General features: G+C 38.2%; 2 protein-coding genes across 3 annotated transcripts; one reads left to right on the plus strand and one right to left on the minus strand.

The window, feature by feature from the left end:
- LOC137282374 (uncharacterized) lies at positions 1-25936 on the minus strand. Its single transcript, XM_067814118.1, has 3 exons — positions 25741-25936; positions 4237-4404; positions 1-2768 (listed from the first exon to the last, which is right to left on the minus strand). The coding sequence occupies exons 1-3, from the start codon at positions 25851-25853 to the stop codon at positions 794-796; spliced, it is 2256 nt and encodes a 751-aa protein (XP_067670219.1). The 5' UTR covers positions 25854-25936; the 3' UTR covers positions 1-793.
- On the plus strand, positions 15867-18151 carry LOC137282373 (uncharacterized). Of its 2 annotated transcripts, none has more exons than XM_067814116.1 (4): positions 15867-16114; positions 16975-17043; positions 17208-17309; positions 17887-18151. In XM_067814116.1, the coding sequence occupies exons 1-4, from the start codon at positions 16002-16004 to the stop codon at positions 17909-17911; spliced, it is 309 nt and encodes a 102-aa protein (XP_067670217.1). In that variant the 5' UTR covers positions 15867-16001; the 3' UTR covers positions 17912-18151. The 2 variants fall into 2 exon arrangements, with proteins under 2 accessions (XP_067670217.1, XP_067670218.1); XM_067814117.1 differs by having other exon boundaries at positions 16003-16114; positions 17211-17309.
- Positions 25937-26382: the final 446 nt, after the last annotated feature.

Raw genomic sequence — 26382 nt, forward strand, 5'->3', positions numbered from 1 at the left:
GTGTTTGAGGAATCAAGCAGATTTATTGATTTACAACATCGAGCACTTAAAGGCATGATAAGTGACGAAGAAGAACCTAAGAGGTACCCCTTAAAGCTATATATAAAGCAAGATGTCTCTTACACAAGTTTCAAATAATCACACTAACTTGTACAGCTATGTACATGCTTTGCTTAACAAGACAGTCACTTCAAACTGTCATATTATCTAACCAAATGAAATGTATGACTATTGAGACTTCTAACACTCTAATCAGTAACCTCCAAATACAGCAATAATGTGTAAACAAACACAAACAAAATATATACAAAAATCAAAAATAAAAGATACACACAAAACAACAAACAAAACAAACAGTGCATACTCTCACTGTCTTACATCCTGAAAGAAACTCAACAAAGAATTATTTTTTTATTTACATACAGATTTTGTATGGTCTGTGTCAGTGAGATCAAAATCATTTTAGATATTTACCATTGGAATACAATCTGAAAACGTATATCTTATTCTTTGAAGATAAGATGTCATAACAAATCATTAGGCCAAAGTGCAAATTAAAGGTATAATCGAATGGCACAGTGTATCAAAAAGAGTGTAGCGTAGAAATCGAACGTTTTGGGCTCTAGGTGTCACCATTGGTAAAAACACACAAGACTTATTGTAATTTTATCCCTCTTAATCTCTATTTGATCTCTACTGTTTCAGAGAACAAGATGTTTAGGACACACAAAGGAGACTCCATCACCTGATTGTTAACCAGGTGAATAAACTTGGTTTTAAATTCTTCTCCAGGTTAGTCATACAACGTTGAAGGCAGGAATTCATCACAGAAAAACCTTTTTCCTTCTGGCATAGAATCTAATTTAGATACTTTAACCGGATGAAGAAAAACATTATGCTTTTTGTAATACTTTTCAAAATGATCCCTTTTTCCATCATACCATAAATATGTTCCCGGTAACTTTACCATGTTTACCCACTCCTCAACAGCTCCAAACACTGTGTGAAATATGATTTCAACAAACAGATTGAATTTTGAAAAATGTTCCATATAGTACTGTACCTCATCTTTGTAGCTTGCAGGAACGTAAGCAATGTCTGATGGACCATAAAATATTGAATCATTTTTCTTTGAATTTTTCCATGTCATTTGTTTGAAAGCGTTATACTTATGCACGTCTACCACTTTCAAAGCGGTAATGGCAGTCTGGTACGTTTTTAAACCAACTTTAGGATTTCCCAACCACACCCAATTCGTTTTTTCAGATGGTTGAAAAACCGATGAGTTGACAAGCCAGAGTTTGTCAAGAGGAAGGGTATGAATATTCCACACATTAAGCAATACATCGTCACCAATGTACAAATATCCATCAACAGCGTACTGCATTTTCATGGCTTGTATAAGACAGTTCTGAGCAAACCATCCATTGCCAATGTCAATCTCTAGAAAGGTCAAATGTTTATGGAGAGGCTCAGAGTAGTTTTGAAATTTATCTTTGTTAGTTCCACAATACATAATGTGTGGGAAGTGCGACCTGTACATTGTCTCAAGAATCGCCAGGTTGGCATAGTGAGGGAAGTTGAAGACAACAATTAATAAAAGGTTTGGATATGTGTGTATTTGATTGAGACCTTTCAGTTCTAACATGCTAAACGAACGATTGGTATTATTATTACAATAAGAAGCTATTTCAGTAATGGGAGAGACAAAATTTAGTGATACCTTGCCTGTGGAATATACTTGAGGTGGTGTCTGTTCAATGGCCCAGAATGTGACATTGACCTGTTGATTTGTCACGCGAGTTTCCTTTGGCAGTTTCGAATCTAGTGTGACTTGAGCGCCATTTTGAAGTGAACCAAATGGAATTCGTCTTGGTTCCTTGTATCCCAGAGCTTTCAGGTCTTTGATCCAGACGTGAATGAGGTCTGCATCTGCCATCTTCCAAAACTGCTCATGTGCCATGTCTGTTGACAGTTTAGTCATGCAGGCAAAGAATGGTTTGTCTGATTCACATGTCCACGCTCGAAGGAAGGCGACAAGACGTTCAGTTTGAAAATACAAATCCTTTTCATTCACAGCATCTCTTATGTAGGAATGTGAATTCCTCTTTTGGAATGCATTTGGTGGAAAGAACCCTAAGTTTCCTCCCATCTCCCAAAGAAGTCTCTGGGCCCAGTAGCCTCTCCAGATGTCACATACTCTGAACGTGGTTGTAGTTGGAATCAAGAGAGCCCACAATGCATCATAGAGGAAAAACGTATTCTGGGAGTTAAAAGGAGAAAACACCCCAGCTGCAACTATTGCTGGTGGAGCTCTGTCATCAAAAGTCACATTAAGCTGAGAATGAGTTTGTGTCCGGGTCATCCTAAAAATGGCATCCATATCTGGGTCACCGTTGACTACACCTTGTTGAATAGATGGAGTTTTCCAGTGATTCAGTACATATTCAGTAGAGATGTTTTCTCCAATGGAACTAAGAGGGTAGCCTCTTGGCCACAAAGTTGGTTGTCCAAAATGTCTGTACGGATTGAAGAATGATCCTCCTTTATAGATCAATCCCCACATTGTTCTTTCTTGGACGAAATTCTTGAGCAGGTCTTGTGGTCGATTGTCATCATCGGTCTCGTATATCATTTGGGCCCCATTAGATATAGCGTACAGATAACCTACTGTTTTTCTTGCGTAGCTGTTTCTAGGAAGAAAACCTACTGTCTCGAAAGGCAGCTTCTGTTGATCCTCTAAGCTTAAATACGTGCAGTTTGGCAATCTGCGGAGAAATGATTCAGCATTAATTATTTTTATCGCAATGGAATCTTGAGTTGCTGGTGGTATATAGATTTCTTTTAATGATATTGTAACATTGATTTATAGGGTACCATAAGATTTTAGTGTCTCATATATACTAGTATAGTATATTTTTCAGTATTGTTTCGACGATGCTTCCATCTTGGGGATGCATGTTTAGGAGTTGGTGAATCATATATATATATATATATATATATATATATATATATACGGAACTAACTGGGCAGCACAGTATTTATATGTAGAAGCGATAACAATAGACTGCATACAGAAAGGGGATGTACAAGTTAGGAGAGTATGGACATGTTTATACAAGTTCATGGGATGATTGACAGGTGATATGGAAGTACAGGAGCAATGTGAGGACAAGGGATTGCATGTAGAGGCCAGTGACAATTGGTGGCATACAGAGGCCAGTGGGTGGGACGGAGCTGGAGAGTGGGACATGTTACAAGCACTTAGCATTGGTTGATGCGTTCGTCATATGCTGACGGGATGAAGTAACCTTGATCTCTGTTGATCCGGTGTGGGTGTCGTTTGATGTGGATGGCCTCTGTTAATTTTCGTTTGGCGAAGTCGAGTTGGTTGGTGGACAGTAGTGTGTATTCTGTCTGGTTGATTTGGTGATTGGGGTTGGACTGAATGTGTTCTGATATGGCTGATTCGTTGTCGTTTGTTGATGCCTGGTGCTCTTTCACTCTGGTGTTGATTTCGCCGACATACGATTGTCCACAGTTACAGTCAGTTTTGTAGACAACACCCTTGGGATTGGATTTTCTGCTTTTGGAGTAGCTACGCCCGTTGGCCTGTAGAAGGTTGTTTAGAGTTCGTGAAGTGGAGAATGTGGTCTCTATGCTGGCTCGTTGCTTCAGGAGTCTGCTTCTCTGTGTGAAGACTTGCCAAAGTAGAGGATGGAAAATGTTATCAGTGCTGGCTCTGTTCTTGTTCTTGCTGACCACCAAGCAACCCGACTTCACCAAACGAAAATTAAGAGAGGCCATCAACATCAAACGACCTGCATAAACATGTTCATACTCGCCTGGCTTGTACATCCCTATTGGCTTCTGTATGCAGTCTATTGTTATGGATTCCACATGTAAATACTGTGCTGCCCAGTTAGTTCATGTTGTTTTTGTTAATTATTAATTATTAATTTTACATTATTTATGTATGATTCACCAACTTTTAAACATGCATCCCCAGGATGCTTACTGTCATCACACCTTTGTGGTTGCTGTTTTGGTCACTAGGTGGATCTGATTTTAACTCATTTGCTAAGTCGCTTTCCTCCATGACACTAATTGTTATAGTCAACTCTATAAATGATTGAGTAAGTTCAAAGTTTACATAAACATCAGCAATATTGCGATTATAGTTGGTTATTGATTCATAAATCTTTGTCATGATTGATGTAAGTCAGTTATGTTCACCTCCACTTGGCCGGGGTCTTGGTATCACCAACCACCACAACATTCCATCCAGAAATGTTGACCAGAAACTGGACGTCAGGAGTAGGGTGAGAGATCGTTGTGAGCACAATCCACCTGTCTCCCTTTATATGTTTGTAAGATTCTGTTCTGTCGTGGACGTCATTGATGCTGTCGAAGACATTTTAAAGGGAATGTGTGTAACATGTCTGATTTCTGACCTATAAATTTTTCTTGAACCTGAAATGGAAACTGACATCGTTTAATGAAAAGGTACGATAAGCCCCGATGGCACTCAGCTGAATGTTGTACCTTTATTTGCTGGCGATCAAGAGTTATGTTATGTATACTGTTATCCCTTTATCATTACGTGGTAGCTTTATATGACCATCAGCGTTTCTCAAATTGTTTACCGTCGCTTTTCGTTGATTGATTTTCATCGTCCAAATGAATTTCATATAATGTACAAACCGTTCTTGTAAACATGTGTGTAAGGAATTTTCAATAAAGTGACTGAAATGACTATATCCACTGTTGGAGAACACTTTCTCTTTATTACTGGGATTGATTACTAGAAATGCACGGGGGTAACATTAACATACAGAGGAACTTGTGTTCTCTTCATATTTATATACCATTGTTGTCATTGTACTGTGGCTGAGGGCGATTGAGTATGGTTTTAAGCCGCTTTTAAAATTTGTTCAAAATCATATCACGGCGGGGACCCCATTAATCTGCTTCACACATTGTACCCATGTGGAGAATCGAACCCGGGTCTTAGGCTTAACGAGCGAACACTTCATGCACTAGGCTACCCTGCTATCCCTATTGAGGTTGAGTGAGTGAGTGAGTTAAGATTTTAAGTCACATCGGCAATATTTCAGACATTTCGTGACTAAAATTAGTTCTCAATACGTAATACTTACATATATTACATAAAACCGTCTTAATGAAGGGCAGTAAAATGTTAACAAACTGTTGAAGAATCTATCTAGCATATATCTTTGAAAACAGGAAACTATATTTGGACAATACCGTATAAAAATGGGCTATTTATCGCCAACACCTGAAGGTGGGGACTTCATTTGTTTTTGCTACCTGCATGGACCCCAGCTGGGTTCACGCCATTCCTTCAGCCATTTGCGTTTGCTACCTGCATGGACCCCAGCTGGGTTCACGCCATCCCTTCAGCCACTTGCGTTTGCTACCTGCATGGACCCCAGCTGGGTTCACGCCATTCCTTCAGCCATTTGCGTTTGCTACCTGCATGGACCCCAGCTGGGTTCACGCCATTCCTTCAGCCATTTGCGTTTGCTACCTGCATGGACCCCAGCTGGGTTCACGCCATCCCTTCAGCCACTTGCGTTTGCTACCTGCATGGACCCCAGCTGGGTTCACGCCATTCCTTCAGCCATTTGCGTTTACGCTGAGATTTAGCCATACATTACAATGACAAAATAACTACGATTAAAACTTAGAGTGTGACTGAGGCAGGCTATCGCTGCATAGTAATGAAACTTACCTACCCTCTCAGGAGGACAATAATACTTTTTTCAACACTTTAACCCCATTTTAGGGTGTGACTGTGACAGGCAATCGCTGTATAGTCGTGAAGCATAGATAATGACACACTTCTGTATCACATAGCGCCTATGTCACAACAGAGTAAAGTGAAACAACATGCTATAACGAGATGTCACTGATGTATGCACACTACTAATCACATACCAGACTTCATGAAAGGTGCATTCATAAAAATGACTAGGAATAGAATAAAATGTAAACATATTGAATACTCAACAACTTGATTATGTATGCACACATGGTGGTGATGAGGGATCAAAACAGCACAGCCGGGCATGCATGAATGTTGCGTTACGGATCAAATAACAACACGTGTCATATTTTACATTTCACTGCTGCAGATAGGTAAAACATTTGTGTTTAAACTCACCTTGTTACCATTATATGGGGCAAACAAACTGAAGTGAAGATGTGGTCAATATTGATCAAACATAACATATATTGAACGTTCTGCAAACTTATGGGATTGAGAAAAAAGAATTATCAAGATAATACTCCTTAGATGTAATCATATTTACCACTGCCTTTCAGTAAATGAGGGCACCCGTGGCGAGCCACCTCCTCGTGGTGGGTGCTGGGTAACGCTAAGAGCTCGCCGACACCCCCGTAGTGGACCCGGGGGGATATTTGGTCCACCAACCCGTTTGCCGTGGGTTGCAGCCCTGTGTCGGCGGAGGAGGGGATCCTGGTGGTTGAGAGCAATAGGAGCTTACAACCGTGTTCCTGTTGCTCAATACACAACTTTGGCGCTGACTTCGCCTAGACGGGTGGTCGAATGGGTCCGGTTCGACCAATCGGCTGGTCATGCCAAGCCCTGTGCATGGATTATACTTGTATTTATCAGTGCACAAATATCATTTGGAATTGGTGTACTTTAGTCTTGGCGTTATTGTGTAAAACATTTGTAATTTGAAATATGTTGTTCTGAACTTTGCCTAGAGTCCAATGCCAGAAGGCGGTGGCTCATGGGCCAATCTGGTGGAATTATTAATCTTTTGATTCTTCTGCTGGAGTATATCATCCGAGTATCCTTGGTGCTGAAAGCTGGAGGCCCCCTTGCTTTAGCATTGTCCTTGTGATACTCCGTGGTGGGTGGGGAGCTCGGATGACGAACCAATATACCAGTAATCATGGATTACTAAACCCCTAACAAAAAAACCAAACGTCAATTGGAAAATGACGATCAGCATCGACCCTCTGTACAAATTGATCACTGGCCACGTTTTTTGATTATTGAGACACTTGACAAGACTCCTTTGAAATTAAATCCCTTTGCAATTTCAAAAGGCATCTCTGGCATTGCAGGTGAGGTGAAAGATATCAAACGTTTGCGATCAGGTTCACTGCTGATTGAATGTAGCAGAAAACAACAAGCTACCAACCTGTTATCAACTGATATGTTTGTCGGAGTAGTTTCTGCCCACAGAACACTGAATACAAGCAAAGGTATAGTTCGAGACCGTGAGCGTCTTCTAGCAGACATGACTGAGCTCGATATAATGTCCGAGATGAAAGATCAAGGAGTATCTTTCGTAAAACGTTTCACAACACGGAGAAATAATGAGACTGTCCAAACCAACACTTATCTGTTTTCATTTTCAGCTCCAACACCTCCAAAGTCAATCAAAGCAGGTTACTGCAATCTCAATGTTGACATATATATTCCAAATCCTCTGCGCTGCTTTAAGTGTCAAAAGTACGGACATGGTGTTAATACTTGCACATTGTCTGTTACATGTGCTCACTGTGCTGAGAATACACATGTAACCGAAGATTGTGACAATATTCACAAAAACTGTGCAAACTGTTCAGGAAATCATTCATCCTTTTCGAAAGAATGTCCCATCTGGAAAAGGCAAATGGAAATTAACAAAGTGAAATTCTCCAGGAACGTCAGTTTTGCTGAAGAAAGAAAGATCGTACAATCTACTGAGCACACTGAAACTTTCGCCTCTGTCACAAAAACATCTGAAACGTTATCACAAGGAACAACTACGCCAGTACTAACTTCGTCAAGCTCATGTCAGACTGATCTAACATGGGTACATTCAGATATTCCTCAGTCTGTCTCACCTGATCTTCCACAGTCTATCTCAGAACAGTCTACTCAGACAGATACAGCTCAGTCTACGCAAAAGACTACATGTATATCTCCTTCGACTACAACTCCTTCACAGTCTGATAGAAATGATAAACAAACTGTAAAATCGAAATTCAAGACAAGGCCAGAAACTTCGAAATCAATCGAGCACCAAAGGGGTCAGATAATAAAATCAAATTGTTTAACAAGTTTGGATCACTTGAGGAAATGGATGTATCGGATCACATCCATCCCAGGGCACATAGCTTGTCGCCCTCCGAAAGAGTGCGGGGTAGATCCCCAATAAATCCCCCCAAAAGATAGTTTATTCCAATAATATTGTACAGTGGAACTGCAGAGGATTGAAGACTAATTTACATGAATTACAGCTATTAGTCCAAGATTTTACACCTTCAGTGATATGTCTCCAAGAGACGTATTTAAAACAAACAAATACATTTGACCTTCGTCATTTTAATGCATATCATTGTTTTTCACCTCCGGGTGACAGAACCACTGGCGGGTCATCCTTTTTAGTCAGACAAAACGTTATTCAAAGCCCTGTATCACTTAATACTAATACTCCCGAAGCCCTGTATTATAATGGGAGATTTAAATGGGCACAACCCATTCTGGGGTAGTGTAAATATAAACACTACAGGTGAGTTGTTGGAGGACTTTTGTTCTGACAATGATTTATGTATTTACAATGATGGTTCCAACACATATTTATACCTTGGTACAGGAACCTATTCTGCTCTTTACTTGTCATTGACAAATTCAGAACTACTAAATGAATTCGAATGGTCAGTCCACGATGACCTCTCTGGAAGTGACCATTTTCCTACTGTATCAAAAGCTCTAACTCCATCCGATGTTCCTCCATCATCAAGACGAAATTTTCAAAAGGCTAACTGGGCTTTATATGAAACACTGTGTGCTGAAAAACTTAAACCTGAACGTTTTATTAACGTTCCAGATGCTATTAAATGCTTTTCTGAGGAACTGAATTCCATAGCTGATGAGTGTATACCAAATTCCTCTGCAGTTCCACACATAAGAGAACCATGGTTCAACGATGAATGCAAACAAGCTAGGAAGGCAAGGAAAAAAGCAGAACATTATTTCCATCGCCATCCTATGGTGCATAATTTAAATAAATTTAAAATTTTAAATGCTAAAGCACGGCGTACTTTTAAACAGAACAAACGCCAATCTTGGCAAAATTATGTATCCAAAATAAATTCTCGGACACCCATGTCCAAGGTATGGAACATGGTCCAGAAAATTAAGGGTAAAGGTTCTAAATCATGTGTTCATCATCTTAGACATGGAAACCGATTGCTTATTGATAAATCAGATATTGCTAATAAACTGGGTGAAACCCTCGCTAAACACTCTTCCTCTTCTAATTATATACCTAAATTCCAAACGTATCAAAGACAACAAGAAAAAAGAAGTATTAATTTCAACTCAGATAATGGGGAAGATTATAATGAAACATTTTCTATTCATGAACTCCATACTGCTCTTGATCAAGCTCATGACAATGCTACTGGAGCTGATAACATACATTATCAGCTCCTGAAGCACTTACCAGAGTCCTGTTTAGAGGCACTCTTATCTATTTTTGATGATATTTGGACTTCAGGTAAATTTCCGTCTTCATGGCGTGACGCTATAGTAGTACCAATACCTAAACCTGGACGTGATCATACCGATCCGTCTAATTATCGACCTATTTCACTGACTAGCTGTGTTTGCAAGACCATGGAACGCATGATAAATAATCGACTTGTTTGGTACTTGGAAACTCATAACCTTATCACTGATATACAATGTGGTTTCCGTAAAAATAGAAGTACTCTCGATCACCTGGTGCGTTTGGAATCATTTGTTAAAAATGCACTAATTAATAAACAACACGCTGTGTCTATCTTTTTTGATTTAGAAAAATCAAATCATATGACACAACCTGGAAATATGCTATTTTAAGAGACTTACATGACTTCGGTTTGCGAGGTCGTTTTTCATAGCCAACTTTTTAAATGATAGACAATTTCAGGTCCGCGAGGGTCCTACCCTGTCTGATCATTACAATCAGGATCAGGGTGTTCCACAAGGCAGTATTTTATCTGTCACACTTTTTAGTATAAAGATAAATAGTTTATCGAAAGTTTTAAATGATTCTATTGATGGTTCGTTATTTGTGGATGATTTTAATATTTCTTGTCGTGGTAAAAATATGAATACCATAGAGCGGCAGTTGCAGTTGTGCTTAAACAAAATAAATAAATGGTGTCTTGAAAATGGCTTTAAATTTTCTAAATCCAAAACTAATTGCATACATTTGTCGTAAATATAAACCACATAAAGACCCTGAACTATCTCTAGATGGCACTCCCATTAAAGTTGTCAAGGAGGCCAAGTTCTTGGGATTAAGTTTTGACTCACACCTAACGTTTCTGCCTCATATTAAATCTCTGAAAACTAAATGCCTGAAAGCACTTGATTTGTTGAAAGTGGTATCAAATTCGAAATGGGGAGGTGATCAAGCTACCCTCCTCCATCTATATCGATCACTTGTCCGTTCTAAACTTGATTATGGCTCCATCGTATATGGTGGAGCCTGCAACAGCAACTTAAAATTATTAGATTCTGTTCATCATTTACAATATATAACAAAGCTATACTCTAACGAATCTAACCCTGCATATAACTGTGTTTTCAATCCTCTCTACTAGGACTTGTACAACAAAAAGTCGTCTCGGGCTCAGAATTAAACCTTTTCTTTCTTCGGCTGGCATTGAGCTGGAAAACATAGCTTCTTTCCGTCTTCTTTCTTCTCCTCCTTGGTAGATGGTTAGGCCACGAGTCGACCTAACATTAACTACATTTAAAACATCAGAAACTAATGAATTACAACACAAACAAGAATATCATCAATTGAAACATAAATATAGCAATTATATATCCTTATTTACGGATGGGTCCAAGGACGGTGGCACAGTGGCTTGTGCCACTGTCATTGGATCCAGAACAATATCTTCCAGATTACCAGATAATAGTTCTATTTTTACTGCAGAAGCTAACGCCATATTAACAGCTCTTAAATATATTCAAAGACATCCTAAACATAAACAGTACATAATCTATTCAGACTCTCTTTCTTGCCTTCAGGCTATTAAACACCTAGCATGTAAACATCCACTCATAATAGAAATTGTTGAACTTTATAACTATCTTGCGACTGGCCAATACGACATCGTCTTCTGTTGGTCACCCAGCCATGTTGGAATCTCTGGTAACACTTTGGCTGACCTTGCTGCTAAGGCAGCGCTAAACAAATCTCTGATTATAAAGCTACAATTAGATCTTACATTCGTGATCTGATGCAGAAGAAGTGGGACACCCAAGTAGGTATCAATGAATTACATGCAATAAAACCATATGCTGGTTACACCTACTTGGGTTGTTGGCCTAGATTTGAAGAGGTCATACTACGACGATGTCGTATTGGCCACACTAGGTATACGCATGAGGCTCCTTCGTTCTGCATCCCTTGTGATGAAATCATCACGGTCACGCATGTCTTACTTGCCTGTGTTGAATATTCCATCACATGGGACAATTATTTTAAATCAAGAACTATGAAGGACCTTTTTAGTAACGTACGTTCTCATTTAATTATTGCATTTTTAAAAGAATTGAATTTATTGACTGACATGTAAATAAATAAGTATTTTATGATTGGAAGTTCAATAAACAGCTAAGATTGTTAGTGGCTGTATCCTCGAAGGGGGTTGAAGTACCGTAAAATTATCGTCCTCCTGAGAGGGTACGTAAGTCCCAAAACGGTTTAAGTCAGATTGAATCTTCCATTTTTTTTTAATCGTAGAATATGTGTCATTTTAATTTGTGGCTAATCTTGCATACAGTCGCCAACAGCTGAGGGGATGGTGTAAATCCAGCCAGGGACCATGCAGGTAGCAGAGGTACTGTAAGTCCACATGGTCCCTGGTATGGTGATCTACCCTTTGTTGTTGGCCACTGTCCAAATAGTGATACTATCATTTTTTAAGTTTCCATGCTAGTTTTAATACTAACTGTGATAATTTAGTGTCCTTCGTAGACAGGTTCTTCATAATATCCATATGTATTTTTTTGTCATATATGTTCTCGTCACAATATGGCTGCGATATTGCCGATGTGACGTTAAATATTAACTCACTCACTCACTCAGTAACTGAGAATACAACCCAAATTCTTACTCACTTTACGATGTTCAAGTTTACATCTATATAAAAACAAATTGACTCCTGTGAAGAACATTCGGTTTGGGCGACTTTCTTGTTAAGCCAGTGTGATCAAATCAACATTCAACAGCACACGCACACATGCACGCACGCACAGACACATACAAGCACAATATACCTACCCGCATACATACACAGCATGACACAACATAAGCATTACTGTCTTTAAAATCAAGAAACTAGCGACACTACCTTTTGCAACTTTGGAACCACTTCTTAAAATAGATTGTTGCTGATGACCTGTTCACACTGATGAAAATGACAAGTGAACAGCCAACACTGATAAGTATCAGATACACATACAATTTCTTCATAAACATGTTTGCTGAACCTTCCGTCAGCGGGTAGAATGACCATTGCCGACTGGTACGTCGACTATTGATCGCCTGTGTGGTAAATCACTTACAGTGAACGGCAACAAAGCCTTGTCAAGAAGGCTTGTGCAGTCGTTATTCCTGTTGCTTGCTCTCAGGTGACATAATTAACGGCTTACTTATTGAAATGCTTTGCCTTCAATAAGATTTACCTCGTCTTTGGTATTTCATGACTGACACAGCCCCCATGTTGTTGTTTTTCTATTAAGGTTTTCATTTTTAGTTTTTAGTTTTAGTTTTCAGTGTTCATTAGTGGTATGGGGATCTGTCAAAATCGACGTAAATTTTACAAAGTTAACAGCAAGTAAAATTTCTGGACTTCAGACGGAAGATATCGGCACTAATTTACAAGCTGCAAATTGAAAGGAAAGCACGTCAAATTTTCAATGACATCGTTCATGTCCTGTTTCCAGATTTTCAACTTCTTCCAATTTGTCCGACAGAGGTCTCGAAATTCGCTCAATCCATCCTTTCCTTCACGATAATAAGCATTATCTTATCAGCGCTCTCAATAGTGTCCAGATTAACGGTTAATGACAACGCAGACATCGAACATGCTCATTTTATCACGATTTTAACGCTCGACACACGACTGGTGCTAAATATATTTTGTATCGAAGATAGACATTGATGGTGGACATGTGAAGGAAATTTCCAAATTAGACGAAGCAGTGACAAAAATGACGCATGGTCAATTTCCTATTTTGATTTGCACTACACGTTCCCGATTTGTTTCTCGTGAACAGCTACCAAACCTCTGCGCATGTTTCAAATGACTCATAAACAAATGCCTACGATATATTGCACAACCGACCTCTTATTTCTTTACTTAAAGGTCACATGCAACCAAAAAATCAAACATAATTAAAACACAGTGATAACTTGTTCATGATATATAAACTGCATTCATGGTTAAGAAAACACACCAAAAAAAACAAAATTATAAGCGTATAATTGCAAATCAAAAGTACAAATTTTGTTTACCTCCCTCGGAACGAAGCAGCCGCGATACCGAACCCAGTCAGGGCCAGTGGATGTGCACTCAAGCATATGCTTAGCAGGCTCTTTGTTCATGGCTTATACGCCCGATAGTAGTTAATTTCAAATTGCAAATAGACAGTAATAGAACTGTGAACTGCATAAGTATTTAGAGTCGACATTTATAGGCGACACACGACACCTTCAGGGTCAAGCTCAAGAGGAAGCCTAACTGTAATTGCTAGTAACCGCACTCTTGTTGCACTGGATTTGTCATCTGACCGTATTGGACCTCACCTATCTGCGATAGCATAACGGTGCATTCAGCGATCTTGCCCATGTCAACAGATTGACTGATACTAGAGCGTTTAGTTTGTTTTTCAGTGTTGCTTTAAGCAGCACTCAATAATAGGTCAGCTTTATGGTGGCGATCTAATAATTGAGTCTTGGCCAGACAGTCCGCTGATCAACAACATGAGCATCGGTCTAAGTAATTAGGATACGATCATATGTGTCAACCAAGTCAGCAAGTCTCACCTCCCGATCCCGTTAAACTGAATTAAAAGGGTTGCTGAAGATCAATTCTAACGCCGTTAAACACGGAGCTTCACGCACTACAAAAATGACTTGGTTTCCAGAAACCTGGAAACCATCCGTAATGTGTGTAATTGCGGATTCCAGTTGGTTTCCATTCCCTGAAACTCACTAACTGAGTTTCCAACTAGATTCCATTTTGGAAATGTGATTTTGGTATTTCTGTAAATGGAAACCAAACTGAAACTAAGTTCGGGGGTTTCTTGTTGGTTTCCATACCTGGAATTTGCAACTCTCAGATCTCACTAAATGGAAACCAACATAAAAGTAGAAAATGTAGTTTCATGTTGGTTTCCATTGCGCTGTTTTGAACTAAGTAACATAAATTGTTTACCATCCTGACATCCAGTTGGTATCCATTGAGTAAAACTGGGTGACCTAGTTTCCAAATAGAATCCATAATGGATACTCTAAGCTCCGGTGATGGAAACTGACACGAAGCTATGGTCATGTGTTGGTTTCCATTCCTGACTGAAACTTAGCTTTGACGAGGTGTTATAATTCAATGTGAATGTGCCTGGGGAAGGAATAGTAGATTCGTATCATTGCTTAGATGACAACAAGACAACAAAAGTAAATTGTTGACGCATCATTCTGTGGATATCACAATAATAAATGTGGCTTCAAACTGATGATACAAGAACAAACTATACACTTTTTACCTTCACATTCTTGTTTATTCGTAATGTAATGAAGCATCATATTCCAACTACCATGCACACAAACTTCACAATAACCGTACTAAATATGCAAATGGTGAAAGGACGAATGGCTATAAATGGCCTTTGCCAAGCTGTGTGCGCGAGGCACACTTAGTTCCGTTTCTCTAGATTGTGATGAATGGGACAAGTCCAGGTTTCGGTTGTCTGCTTTGTCAAATTGAGGATCAGACGCTTTATCTGAAAAGTAGTAATAAAACAGTGATATCTATATACAAGAATAAAAGATGAGTTGACTCTGCATAGAAACATTGCTCAAACTTTTATTATATATTAATTATAACTTATTGGATCATTGAGTTGTGTACGGGCTTGTATTCCTTTCAGTAAAATATTGTATAAAAATAAATAAAATTAAAGCCACTTTAGCAATAGCAATAGTTCAGATATATATTAATAATTAAAAGGTGAATGATGCAATATATATATAGGCTATAGACTGCCAACTCCTGGGAATGTGAAAGAGTGTAAGCATTTAGGAAGATTAGTATAAGTCATTAAAACAATTGTCAGTTTGGTACTTACATGATGATATTTATGCAGAATATACGTGAATTATACGATACACTGAGGCAGTGCGTAAAGTTTAGCGTTAAAAGCATTTATAGTTGGCATACTTTGACACTGAGTTCAAATACTTGACAACTAATCAGTGTCAGGTCATTAGTGCGTCGGGGTTCGTGTGTCGGCTTCACTGGGGCAGTCCCCACTTAACAGGCTCCTATTATCAAAATTAGCTAGCTGTAAAAACAATAGAACTTACCTGAGTCAGGTGTTGACAGACAAAACCGGAAGTAATGAACCGGTAATCCATGGGCACGCGAACTCGTGACATTTTATAAAAGCAACAGTTTTAAGTACTGAAGTAGTCGTTTTCAGTCTTTGTCTTAAAATCACATCCAAATTGGGTCAGAGAAGGATTTCGTGCCTGCCAATCGAAAAAGGATCAGGTATTTCTTATTACCCACAATGCCCCTACGCCCAGTTGCCGCCATTTTGTCGCTTGATCCCAAGTTGTTTTGAGACGACTATGTTGAAAGCAGTTCTCACCCGGTATGTCCAGTAACGACAAGGAAGTCAACACAGTATTCCTACGTTTGTCCGTGTTATCTGATTCAAGAGAATGGCAATGAGATTTACAATAGAAGCTTTGGAGATTCGGATACGTGAAAAATTGAGAACAGCAGCAGTCGTCGATCGCAGCGGGAGAAAAGGAACATTCCACGATCTGGTCAGGTACAGTGTTATTTTCTTGAAATAAGCAATAGCACATGTTACTCGGAATGTTTAACGTAAATAAGTAACTACTACAATACATATGAAATTTTAGACTTGATGGGCCTCGGTAAACACATGCGTGTCGAATTCTTAGCAAGAGAGATGTATGGCTTCCTTCACTCAGCACTCGGTTAATTCAAGAACTCAATATTACTGTGATTTGGATCAGCTCACACACGATTAAAATGGTTCAATGTGTTAATGAATGAGAAATTATCTTTGCAAGAAAAAAATAAATCACAAATATCTCTAGTATATTATTGCTAATGTGCTTGTTACGACTCAAAATAACTTCAAACGTATTTATAAATACGAATATTTATTTAAGAAATCCTTTTCATATTGCTTTTGATATTTGCACGTTTGAAAACAATGTAGTTGGGGATAGTGTGTCATTTTGCATTTATGGGTTAGGGATTCTCTGACCAGATTTCAAAATTGAAATTTCACAGTGTTTTCAAACTAATATTGAAGATTTTTATATTATTGATTTATGAGATAATTTAGATTTGCCATCTGATGTAAGTAGTGTTATGCTTATCATATCAAGATTTAACGAACTCTGAATGAAGAAATGTGGATTGTGTTAGTCCCACAGAAAAGGTTACGAAGAGTATATAAAGAATATATGGGTATACAATGATGGATTGCCAACCCAAAATAGTATATGAATTTGCTGACCTGGATTCTTTTCATCTAGCATATTCTACACTTTGCAAATTGATATTTATTCTTTTTATTCGACACTTTATTGTTATCAAGAGTGCAATATGACAAGTTCCTGACTTTTTTGAATCGATGCATTTCTACGTTTCCAGCATAAAGGAGGGCAGTGTTGGAAAAACTGAAGAAGGCAGCCAGGACCAACTCATTTTGACATACAAAAGGTATGTATGACCTGAACCGTCCAGTACATAATGTAAATACAACATAACCAAATGTAAATCCTAGGAATCAGTAAAAGTGCATGGCGCATGTCATTATTCTTGTAACCTCCAACTGGAAACATGTTTCACTTATAGTTATGCATCATGCACATGTCTCCTTTCAGAAGCTTTTTGATGGGTTTGGATGAACAAGATGGATCACTTATGAAGGTGTGGGGAAAGCAGAGGCCCACGGCTTGTATACAAAGAACGGCAAAAAGTTCAGAGTAAGTAAACGTATTCTAGTCATTTTACATCTTGCAGAGATTAAAAATTTTAAGGAAACCTTTAAAATATCAAGTTAATTTGGATTCTTTCTATGTACATTCAAGGAATTTCAAAATGAACAATGTGCAATTTATCCTTTGAAAAATCCAGCTTAAAAAGTTTTAAATATTATGGAGCACATTATGCTGCAGCGTATGCTTGTGACCCCATATTCATAGCTTGTCTGCCTGAATGACTCCACATTATTGGTTAAGAAAACATGTCTTTTCACAATAACGGATAAATCGTAGTTCTATACTCATAATGTGCATTGTAAGTAACATTCAGAAAATAAATTATGGCTTTCAAAGGCGAATTTCTTCATGTCCCTGCACTCTATCATATATCAATACGCTGTTCTGCGATTGAAACTTTTGATGTCAAATGCTCAGTTTATACTTTTTGATCTCTTCGCTTATCGGACATGGGGTTCAGTGTATTTCACCTCAAGCAATGTTTGACAGTTTTCTTTTCTCTAGCCATGGATATCGTAGACGAATGCTTGTTTGTACTGATAGTTTGTTTTCTAAATTTCAGAAGCTGGAAAGCAGGAAGGCTGTGAAACGATTGACTGGCCGGAGGAGAAGAAGCACACAGTTCTTCCTCTCTTGGGGAAAGAGCTAACATTTTTCAAACTAGGAAGCCAAGTGATATGGGCTGGTCTACAGTGTGTTTAAGAAAAATATTCTGTACTCACTGCTAATTATTCCCTTGCTTTTGTTTCATTTACTAACTTGAATATTCCGGATATTATTTGTTTACAAACATATTGTTGAATATAAATAAACTTTTAATGAATTTTTGTTTTATTCTGTTATTTGTCATCCTGAAGCCTTTTACCATTATGCAATTGTATAAAATACCTGATTTGCTACATGTGAGACATGAAACAACATCTTTTCCGGAGGACCGGGTAAAGGGCTGACACGAGCAAGTTTCAGTTCATGGAAACTAGGTATTAAACTAGGTTGGAAACTACAACACGGAAACCGGGTTGAAACCTACAGTGAACTCATACATGGAAACCAGGTTGAAACCTGCAAGAAACTCATACATGGAAACCAGGTTGAAACCTACAGTAAACTCATACATGGAAACCAGGTTGAAACCTGCAAGAAACTCATACATGGAAACCAGGTTGAAACCTACAGTAAACTCATACATGGAAACCAGGTTGAAACCTGCAATAAACTCATACATGGAAACCAGGTTGAAACCTACAAAAAACTCATACATGGAAACCAGGTTGAAACCTACAATAAACTCGTAAATGGAAACCAACTGGATCCCGCTTGGAGGAGTGGGTAATGAAACGAACTGGAAACCATCCTGAAATGGTGCAGTTTCAGTTGCATGGAAACCACAATGAAACTATAGGAAACTCCCTGGAAACCAACTGGAAATGTTGGTTTCCATGACGTTTCTTCTAGGTTTCAGTGTTCCGGAAACCAGCTTATTTTTGCTGTGACGAGGAGACAAGCATGGGTTGCTGAAGATCAATTGCAACCCAGATCTTCTTGGGACCATCACTTAATGTTCATTTCTCAGACCAAATATTGGCCAAATCGTTCACTTTGTAAAACAAGCACCATTAACGGCATGAGTGCTCACCATAGGCTCCCTGCTCAGAAGATAACGCTGGCCAATCAAAAATCCAAGATGGCCGCCACTGGTTATACAATTATGTTATCATTTTCTTTTTTGGCAGATGCTTATCACCAGATGTCTAATTCCACTTCAGTTTAGCTTGCAGGACAATGCTTTAATGAAAAACGACAAGTAATATATTATGTGGGTGGATTTATCTGAATATGGTAAAACATGTAAAGAACTGTTAGCAGTAACACGAACATGAGAAAAGCAAACACGAATATTTCATTATATATTATGATCATGTATATATCATATGATACATTTATTATAGTGTGTATAATATTTAAACAATATTTTCATTTTATATATAATTATTATATTATTGCAATATTTTCACGAATGTTCTTAAGGGATGTCTCTTTAAAACACATTTAGATATCAATACCATAGTGATGGAAATCTGCAAAGAAAATCTGAAGAAAGCCAAAACTTCAGTAGCAGCCATCTTGAAAAATATGTCAGCCATCTTAGATTGTTGAGTGGCGAATGATGTTTCCTTTTTTGTTGAGTAAACGTACCTGTTTTGGTCCTTTAACATATAAACCTTAAGGCACTACAAACATTTAATATAGACGAGAGTTACGACAAAAAATAACAATATATATACATACACACACACACACACAGAGATTATATATATATACACACACACACACACACACACACACACACACACACACACACACACACACACACACACACACACACATACATACATACATACATACATACATACATACATACATATCTCATTTTTCCATGGTTTGAAATGAGTAATGGAATAAATTTGCCTTTGAAATATTATCGCTTTTCTTTCGACGTGGCAGCCATCTTGGATTTCTCTCAGCAAAATGAATGTTTTTTAACCTATTACATCATTCAGTTTTGAGGTGCTATGATTAAAATCAAATATCCAGACTACTTTTGATTTTGTTATGTTTAGATATCAAAATACAAGAAATATCATGAAAACTTTGCCGGTACTGAAAAAGTGGCGGCCATCTTGTATGTTGGAAGCATGTATATTTGCTACATAGCATTAAACAATATCTTCATTAACACGTTGAGACACAAATACGTTGAAAATCAGAGAGAAATTATGTTCGTATGAACTGAAACAAAGAAAGTGCAATGCAAATGAAGGCCATCTTGGAATTTTGAGCGTCCCCGTTTTTTTTCAGTCAGTGTACCAACGTGAACACGTGTGCACAGTTTGTTGCTTGTATCACAAAGTGAACGATTTTTCCATTATCTAGACTATTAAGTGTAAATAATTCCGATATGGGATTATACGGGATGTTGTAGGTTTATGTAGGATATTGTAGATTTATTTCCACTGCGCTGTTGTATGAAGCAGTTATATTACAAATGAACATTGACTAATTTGAGGAGTGGACGAGTTTTCTGTAAGGACGACTGACATTTCCATGCTTATGGTCTATAGTTTCACTGCAAATGTTGAAACACTTATCGACTTATGCAGCACACCTGTGGCCGTGAAAAATAAGTTTTATGAAAAGTTTCCCTAAGAAGCATTTTCGAGGCTGCATGTTATTCAAGAACGCACGTCTAAAGATTGTCCTACCTTTGGCAATCACCGCAACACATACGTGACTGCACAATACGACAGTTCTTGTATCGATCTTGTAATGTATCTCGGATCAAACATTCATTCTGCAGTTGAGTCAGCACATATCAGCGATACTGAGCTTATAACGGATTTCGAGGTACGGATTATCTAACAGCGATTTCCTGCCCAAACGCGCCATGGCAGTTTACTTGCAAGTGCGTTTCTTTTATCTGTGCAGCCATAAATTACGTTTATCCAAACTGAATTGCCAAGTCGTTAAGGCGTTCGCATGCATTTGTCAGTTTCGTAAGAGTGTGTTGGGTACCACACAGGTATTTTCACTCCATGGAATCGTTATGCACACTACAACAGCAGTTGATTACATAACCTTTTGACAAAGCCATTCTACATTGCAAACAGAAGTAATTAATCATTCTTACTTGGTTGGTGTGTAAATATGCACGTCGAATATAATTTTGTGATACTAGATCTTCACTGCCCTGAATTTCACAAAGCACAACTAAAAATCATATGTAGCCTTCCATTATGGTACAATGATGGATTTCACATGCTTCCAGGATAACTCTACCGATCTGTTTATTGTTGGTTATTCTCTGAATAACATAAAACATTGTATAATATGAAAACCAAAATTCTGAGATCACCTCTTTTATATAAGCAGGTGAGACTGTAGAATAGTCTTACTTGACTTTTTATGCACAATAGATTATCTAATTTATTCAAACTCTACTTACTGATCCTGGGTTTGTGTGAGTGTATGTTTTCTTGTTTTTTAATTTGTTTTGTTGTTGTTGGTTGTTTTTTTTGTTTTTGTGTTGTTTTTGTTGTTTTGGGGTTTTTTGCTTTTTGTTTTGTTTTTGTTTTTTTGTTGTGTTTTGTTTTGCATGATGTAACCTCTTTGCTCTGTGGCAGTGGTGTTATATATTTGTTCTGAAATGAAGTTGATAGCGGTAAAGACTCGGAGTAGAATGTGTCCTAACACAGATAACGGTGAAGACCCGGGGTGGAATGTGTCCTAAAACAGACAACGGTGAAGACGGTGAAATGTGTCCTCACGCAGTCTATAAATATAAAGAGAGTCCGTGGTTTTAGTTCGAAACAAAGGTTCCTAGAAGCCTAGAGTTATAATTTAACGTCATATCGACAATATCTTAGCCATATCTTGACGAGAACAAACATGACTACAAAGAAATTGTATAGATTATAAAACCCGTCGTCAAAGTATGGTAAAATAACTAGTGCATCGCAATTCAAATTTCAAACTAGCATATGAAGTTGAAACTAACTGCATCATTTGGACTACGCATAAGATTAAAATAGTCTATAGATCACCAACAACTGAAGGTAGATCACCATGCTAGGGACCAAAGGGACTTACATTACTCTTGCTACCTGCATGGACCCTAGCTGGATTTACGCCATCCCTCAGGAGCTGGCGATTGCAGGAAAATGTAGTCAAAATTTAAAATGACAAAAATACTATGTTTAAAATGCTGGTAAGTTTATGTTTCAATTTGAACATTTGGGGAAAACTGGAGATGATTAAAGTAAAAATGATGTCCAATGCACTTCCATATTTGGACTCATACCATATGCTGACACACTTTACCAGGTGAACAACTGAAAAGTATTTGCATGTGTTTGTGAGAGGTATCATCGTAAGCCTGGTAAGCATAACTATGTCATAACCTTTCATACACGCATGCTCATGACAAGCCTTAGAGACGTGCATTTTTAATCATTAACTAGCTTCAAAAATGCTTTCCGATGAAACTGTTCAGAAAGCTGATTTTTCACGTTTTCCACAAGTAATGTGCTGTGATCTTTTATATGGAAAGTTGGACAGATAAGGCAAACTGTAGCTGTGGGGTTTAGAAATATACCTTTACCCTTTAATGACATGCTTTTCGGATCTCAAAGTATTCTTTTCAGTGCTACCAGACAGCCAAACGTATATTATTTACAGCTAATGTATTCATAGGAAGAGCAGAAACAAGACAACACATCTGTTTGTTCTGGGACAAGTTCGACATGATACGTTTCGGACAAAATGACACATTGAGAACTACATGCATTCTTCAGTTTGGTACCCAGGAGGGTGGACATACACGGAAACGACATTTGGCAAAAGAAAAAAAAACATGACGACGATTTGAGCAAACCGATCAAAGTAAAGACCATCACCGAAGTGGCCAACCACTGGTTACGATTCCACAACTGCGATGGATCAGAACCGCACTCCTCAGACACGGGTTCTTGACAACAGTCATTACAGCCCGTACTGTACCAGGCAACATTGGTGTATCTGCAAGAACAGTTCGATCATGTCCGCCGCATCCGTGGATGGGGGTGTATTCTGTAACCAGAACACTGACATCTCCAGACGTTCTTCTCTCAGAAATAATTTCTACCACAACGAGGCATGCAGTACCTCAGGTGCTCTCAACTAAGGACGATTTTCACTATTCTTTCCATACATTTTTTTAAAAATTGACCTTGTTTGCACGTGCAATGGTGAAGTTTGTACAGATTTCTCAAGCAACTCGTGTGAATTTTTTGGTTAGTACCCAAGCCGTACCAGCCATCTCACCCTGCAAAGGTCCAGAGGATAACAATGGACACCAATGAAGAACTGCTAAAGCCAGCTCATCTCAAGAGGTCACTCAGTCAGGAAATGTTAGCCTGTTATGAGACCCACTGATGAAAACAAAAGACTCTCTATGCACTTACAATAAGACAGTTTCCATCTTATCAGACAACTTGGTATATAAGCCAACCAGACGAGGGGTGAATGCAGGAAAGAAGAAACAGAGACCAATTACCGTGTGGTATATTTGCAACTGCAGTAAACTCAGGCACTTGTCTTTGCAATGACAACCCTGTTAAAGTACACCCATGGTACGTATCTAGTCTACTTCAGATTGCACTTTGGAAAACCTAGTCTGTACGGAACAAAACTCTGATCATCCAGGATAAGATCTGTGAGCGGGACCTGGACATTTTGTTTGTCACTGAATCATGGTTGAAGTAGGCAGGCGATGAGTCAAAAGTGTGAGGAGATGGCACCCCCTGGATACACATTCTCCAAGAACACATTCAGTAGGAGGTGGCGTTGCTGTCATATTCAAGAGGTGTTTGGATATTGAATGTTGCAACCCTTCATGTGAGGTGTTCAGTTCCTTTGAATCTATATTACTGAGTGTCTAGTCAGCAAGAAATCTAAACCTAACACCATCTTCAGCGGAGATTTTAATGTTCACTCTGAGAATAATGAAAATGACAGCGACTAAGAAGATAATCAACTTGTCAACATGCAGTCTTAATCAAATGGTTGATTTACCAACTCATACATATGGGCGGCACATCTTATATTAGGCTGGCTGGTGGGTCATGACAGCAGTAACCTTGTCACTGCTATAAGAGTTGAAGATCTAGTTTCTGATCATTTCCTTTTAACATTGGCATGACATGTATGTAGGCAGAAGTCCAAAATGTCTGTATTCAAGTGTCGAAATATCCAGACGATTGACATGGGCGATTTCAAGTCTGACCCGAGAAGTTCATCTCTCTTCCTCAACACACTAACTGACGTCCATAGACTGTCTGAGGTGTTGTGTGGCACATTGTCTTGCTTGTTGGACAAACATACTCCACTTGTGACGAATCAGAGGAGAGAGACGTATGACTATATACGGCCGGAAACAGAAAAAATGTTCTTTTTTCCACATTTATCTCTACCATTCATGTAGTTGATGTTTGAAACACGGTGATGCAAATAACCAAATAACTATAGAGGAATAACATTACTGAGTATATTCAGTAAAATTTTCACTTTCATAGTTAATAAGCTGGGCAGATAGAATTGATAAGATAAATAAATCACAACCTGAATTTAGACATGGGTATACTACGATTGACAACGTATTTATTTTACAAAGTATAAAACAAAGATATTTGAATTCAATAGGAGGAAACAAATATGCCCTGTTTGTAGATTTTGCGAAAGCCTTTGATTCTGTCCAACTTAACAAACTTTGGTCTCTATTCCATTACGATTGTCTCAGTAACAGAATGAACAAACTTTGTCTAATATATATATATAACCGTGAAGGCATGTGTTAAAAATATAAAAACATTTCGGAAACGTTCGAATTACAACTTGGTGTAAGGCAAGGATGTATTCTTGGTCCATTCCTGTTTTCATTTTTCATCAATGAGCTTGACGTTCACATCGAAATTAAGTGTTCAAGTGGCATACGACTTCATACAGAAATGGTTAAAAATTTCCTTCTTTTGTTTGCAGAGGACGTTGTGTTGCTTTCAAGTACTGTTAGAGGCCTCCAGAACCAAATATATGAACTTGAACACTTCTGCGATAAATGGAAACTAAGAGTAAACAGGGAGAAAACAAAAACCGTTGTCTTTGAAAAAGGAGGTAAATTTTTAAAGATGAACAGTGGTTGTTTAAGGGTATACACCTAGACTGTGATTGTTACTATAAATATTTGGGATTGTATTTTACCAATAGTTTGCGTTGGACCATGCATGCCAAATATGCTTCGCCCCGAGCCCCAAAAGGCACGTATTGGTTTTATGAAGACACTAAGTACACTTGGCGATTACATACATTTAATGCAGTGGTTTATGGTGAATGTGTCAGATATGCAATGCACTTATTTACAAGCATAAGGGTTGTCAAATATCGGTTGAAACTGTTAAATATTTCTATATCCATCCAAGCATCATGAAATTCTCTACTCTTATAAGCAGTAAAAATCAAAATATATTGCAAAATCTTGCCATGTTCATTCACTATGCAGTGCTGTATAGAACAGAAGTTTCATCACATTAATGTTAATGTATTTATTAATGTAATTCTCCATTATAATCATGCATATGTACTATAGGCCTGTGGCCTCTTCAGTACGAAATAACCATTGATTGATAAAGAAAATATGTTCCCGGTAACTTCACCATGTTTACCCACTCCTCAATAGCTCCAAACACTGTGTGGGATATGATTTCAACAAACAGATTGAATTTTGAAAGATGTTCCATATAGTACCGTACCTTGTAGCTTACAGGAACGTACAAACATGCGCCTTACACACTCACTAGGTACGTATCAGGAAACTGGCGTTACTTACCTTGTGTAATTTGTTATTTGAGCTGATGATGACCAGCCCGTATTGATGAAAATTACAATAGAAAAAGCAACACTGAGAAGTATCACATACACAAACAGTTTCTTCGTCAACATTTTGCTCACGCCCTCGTCAGTGCGAGTTCCTTGTCGTTAGTAAACATTGAGTAATGAACATTATCGCTGACACTAGATTGAATGACGATGGTCTATTTGATAAAACACCTGCAGTGAAAAAAGAAATACTGACATGAAGGAGAGTGCAATCATCATTCCCGCTGATAGTTGTCTGATGACGTAACATGCGATTGGCATATTGCATTTTTTGTCTTGTTTTAAAGGTCACATGTAATCAAAAAATCAAACATAAATATAACACAATTATCACTTATTCGTGACATATAATATGCATTGCTGGTTATGAAAAAAACCCAAATAAACAAAATTATAAGCGTACAATCGAAAATCAAAATTGCAATATTTTGTTCTTGGATGTGCTGCGCTCGAAACGAAGGCCCCGGGATATTGAACCAAGTCAGGTCCGTTGGGTGTGCACTCAAGTGTAACGAAATATTCTCATTGACTGGCTCATTAGCCGATACGCATGTGGTCAATGATTGAAGTTGTGCATTGCATATCGCATTGC

Source organism: Haliotis asinina, chromosome 4, assembly GCF_037392515.1.
Source record: "Haliotis asinina isolate JCU_RB_2024 chromosome 4, JCU_Hal_asi_v2, whole genome shotgun sequence".
Lineage (NCBI taxonomy): Eukaryota > Metazoa > Mollusca > Gastropoda > Lepetellida > Haliotidae > Haliotis > Haliotis asinina.

Excerpts from the sequence above, each read along its gene's own strand:
- LOC137282373 (XM_067814116.1), top strand. The coding sequence starts at position 16,002 with ATGGCAATGAGATTTACAATAGAAGCTTTGGAGATTCGGATACGTGAA. Across the intron at positions 16,115-16,974 it reads ACATTCCACGATCTGGTCAG|CATAAAGGAGGGCAGTGTTG; the intron begins GTACAGTGTTAT and ends CTACGTTTCCAG. Across the intron at positions 17,310-17,886 it reads AGAACGGCAAAAAGTTCAGA|AAGCTGGAAAGCAGGAAGGC; the intron begins GTAAGTAAACGT and ends TCTAAATTTCAG.
- LOC137282374 (XM_067814118.1), bottom strand. The coding sequence starts at position 25,853 with ATGTTGACGAAGAAACTGTTTGTGTATGTGATACTTCTCAGTGTTGCT. Across the intron at positions 4,405-25,740 it reads CAAATAACAAATTACACAAG|CATCAATGACGTCCACGACA; the intron begins GTAAGTAACGCC and ends TGTCTTCGACAG. Across the intron at positions 2,769-4,236 it reads AAGACCCCGGCCAAGTGGAG|ATTGCCAAACTGCACGTATT; the intron begins GTGAACATAACT and ends ATTTCTCCGCAG.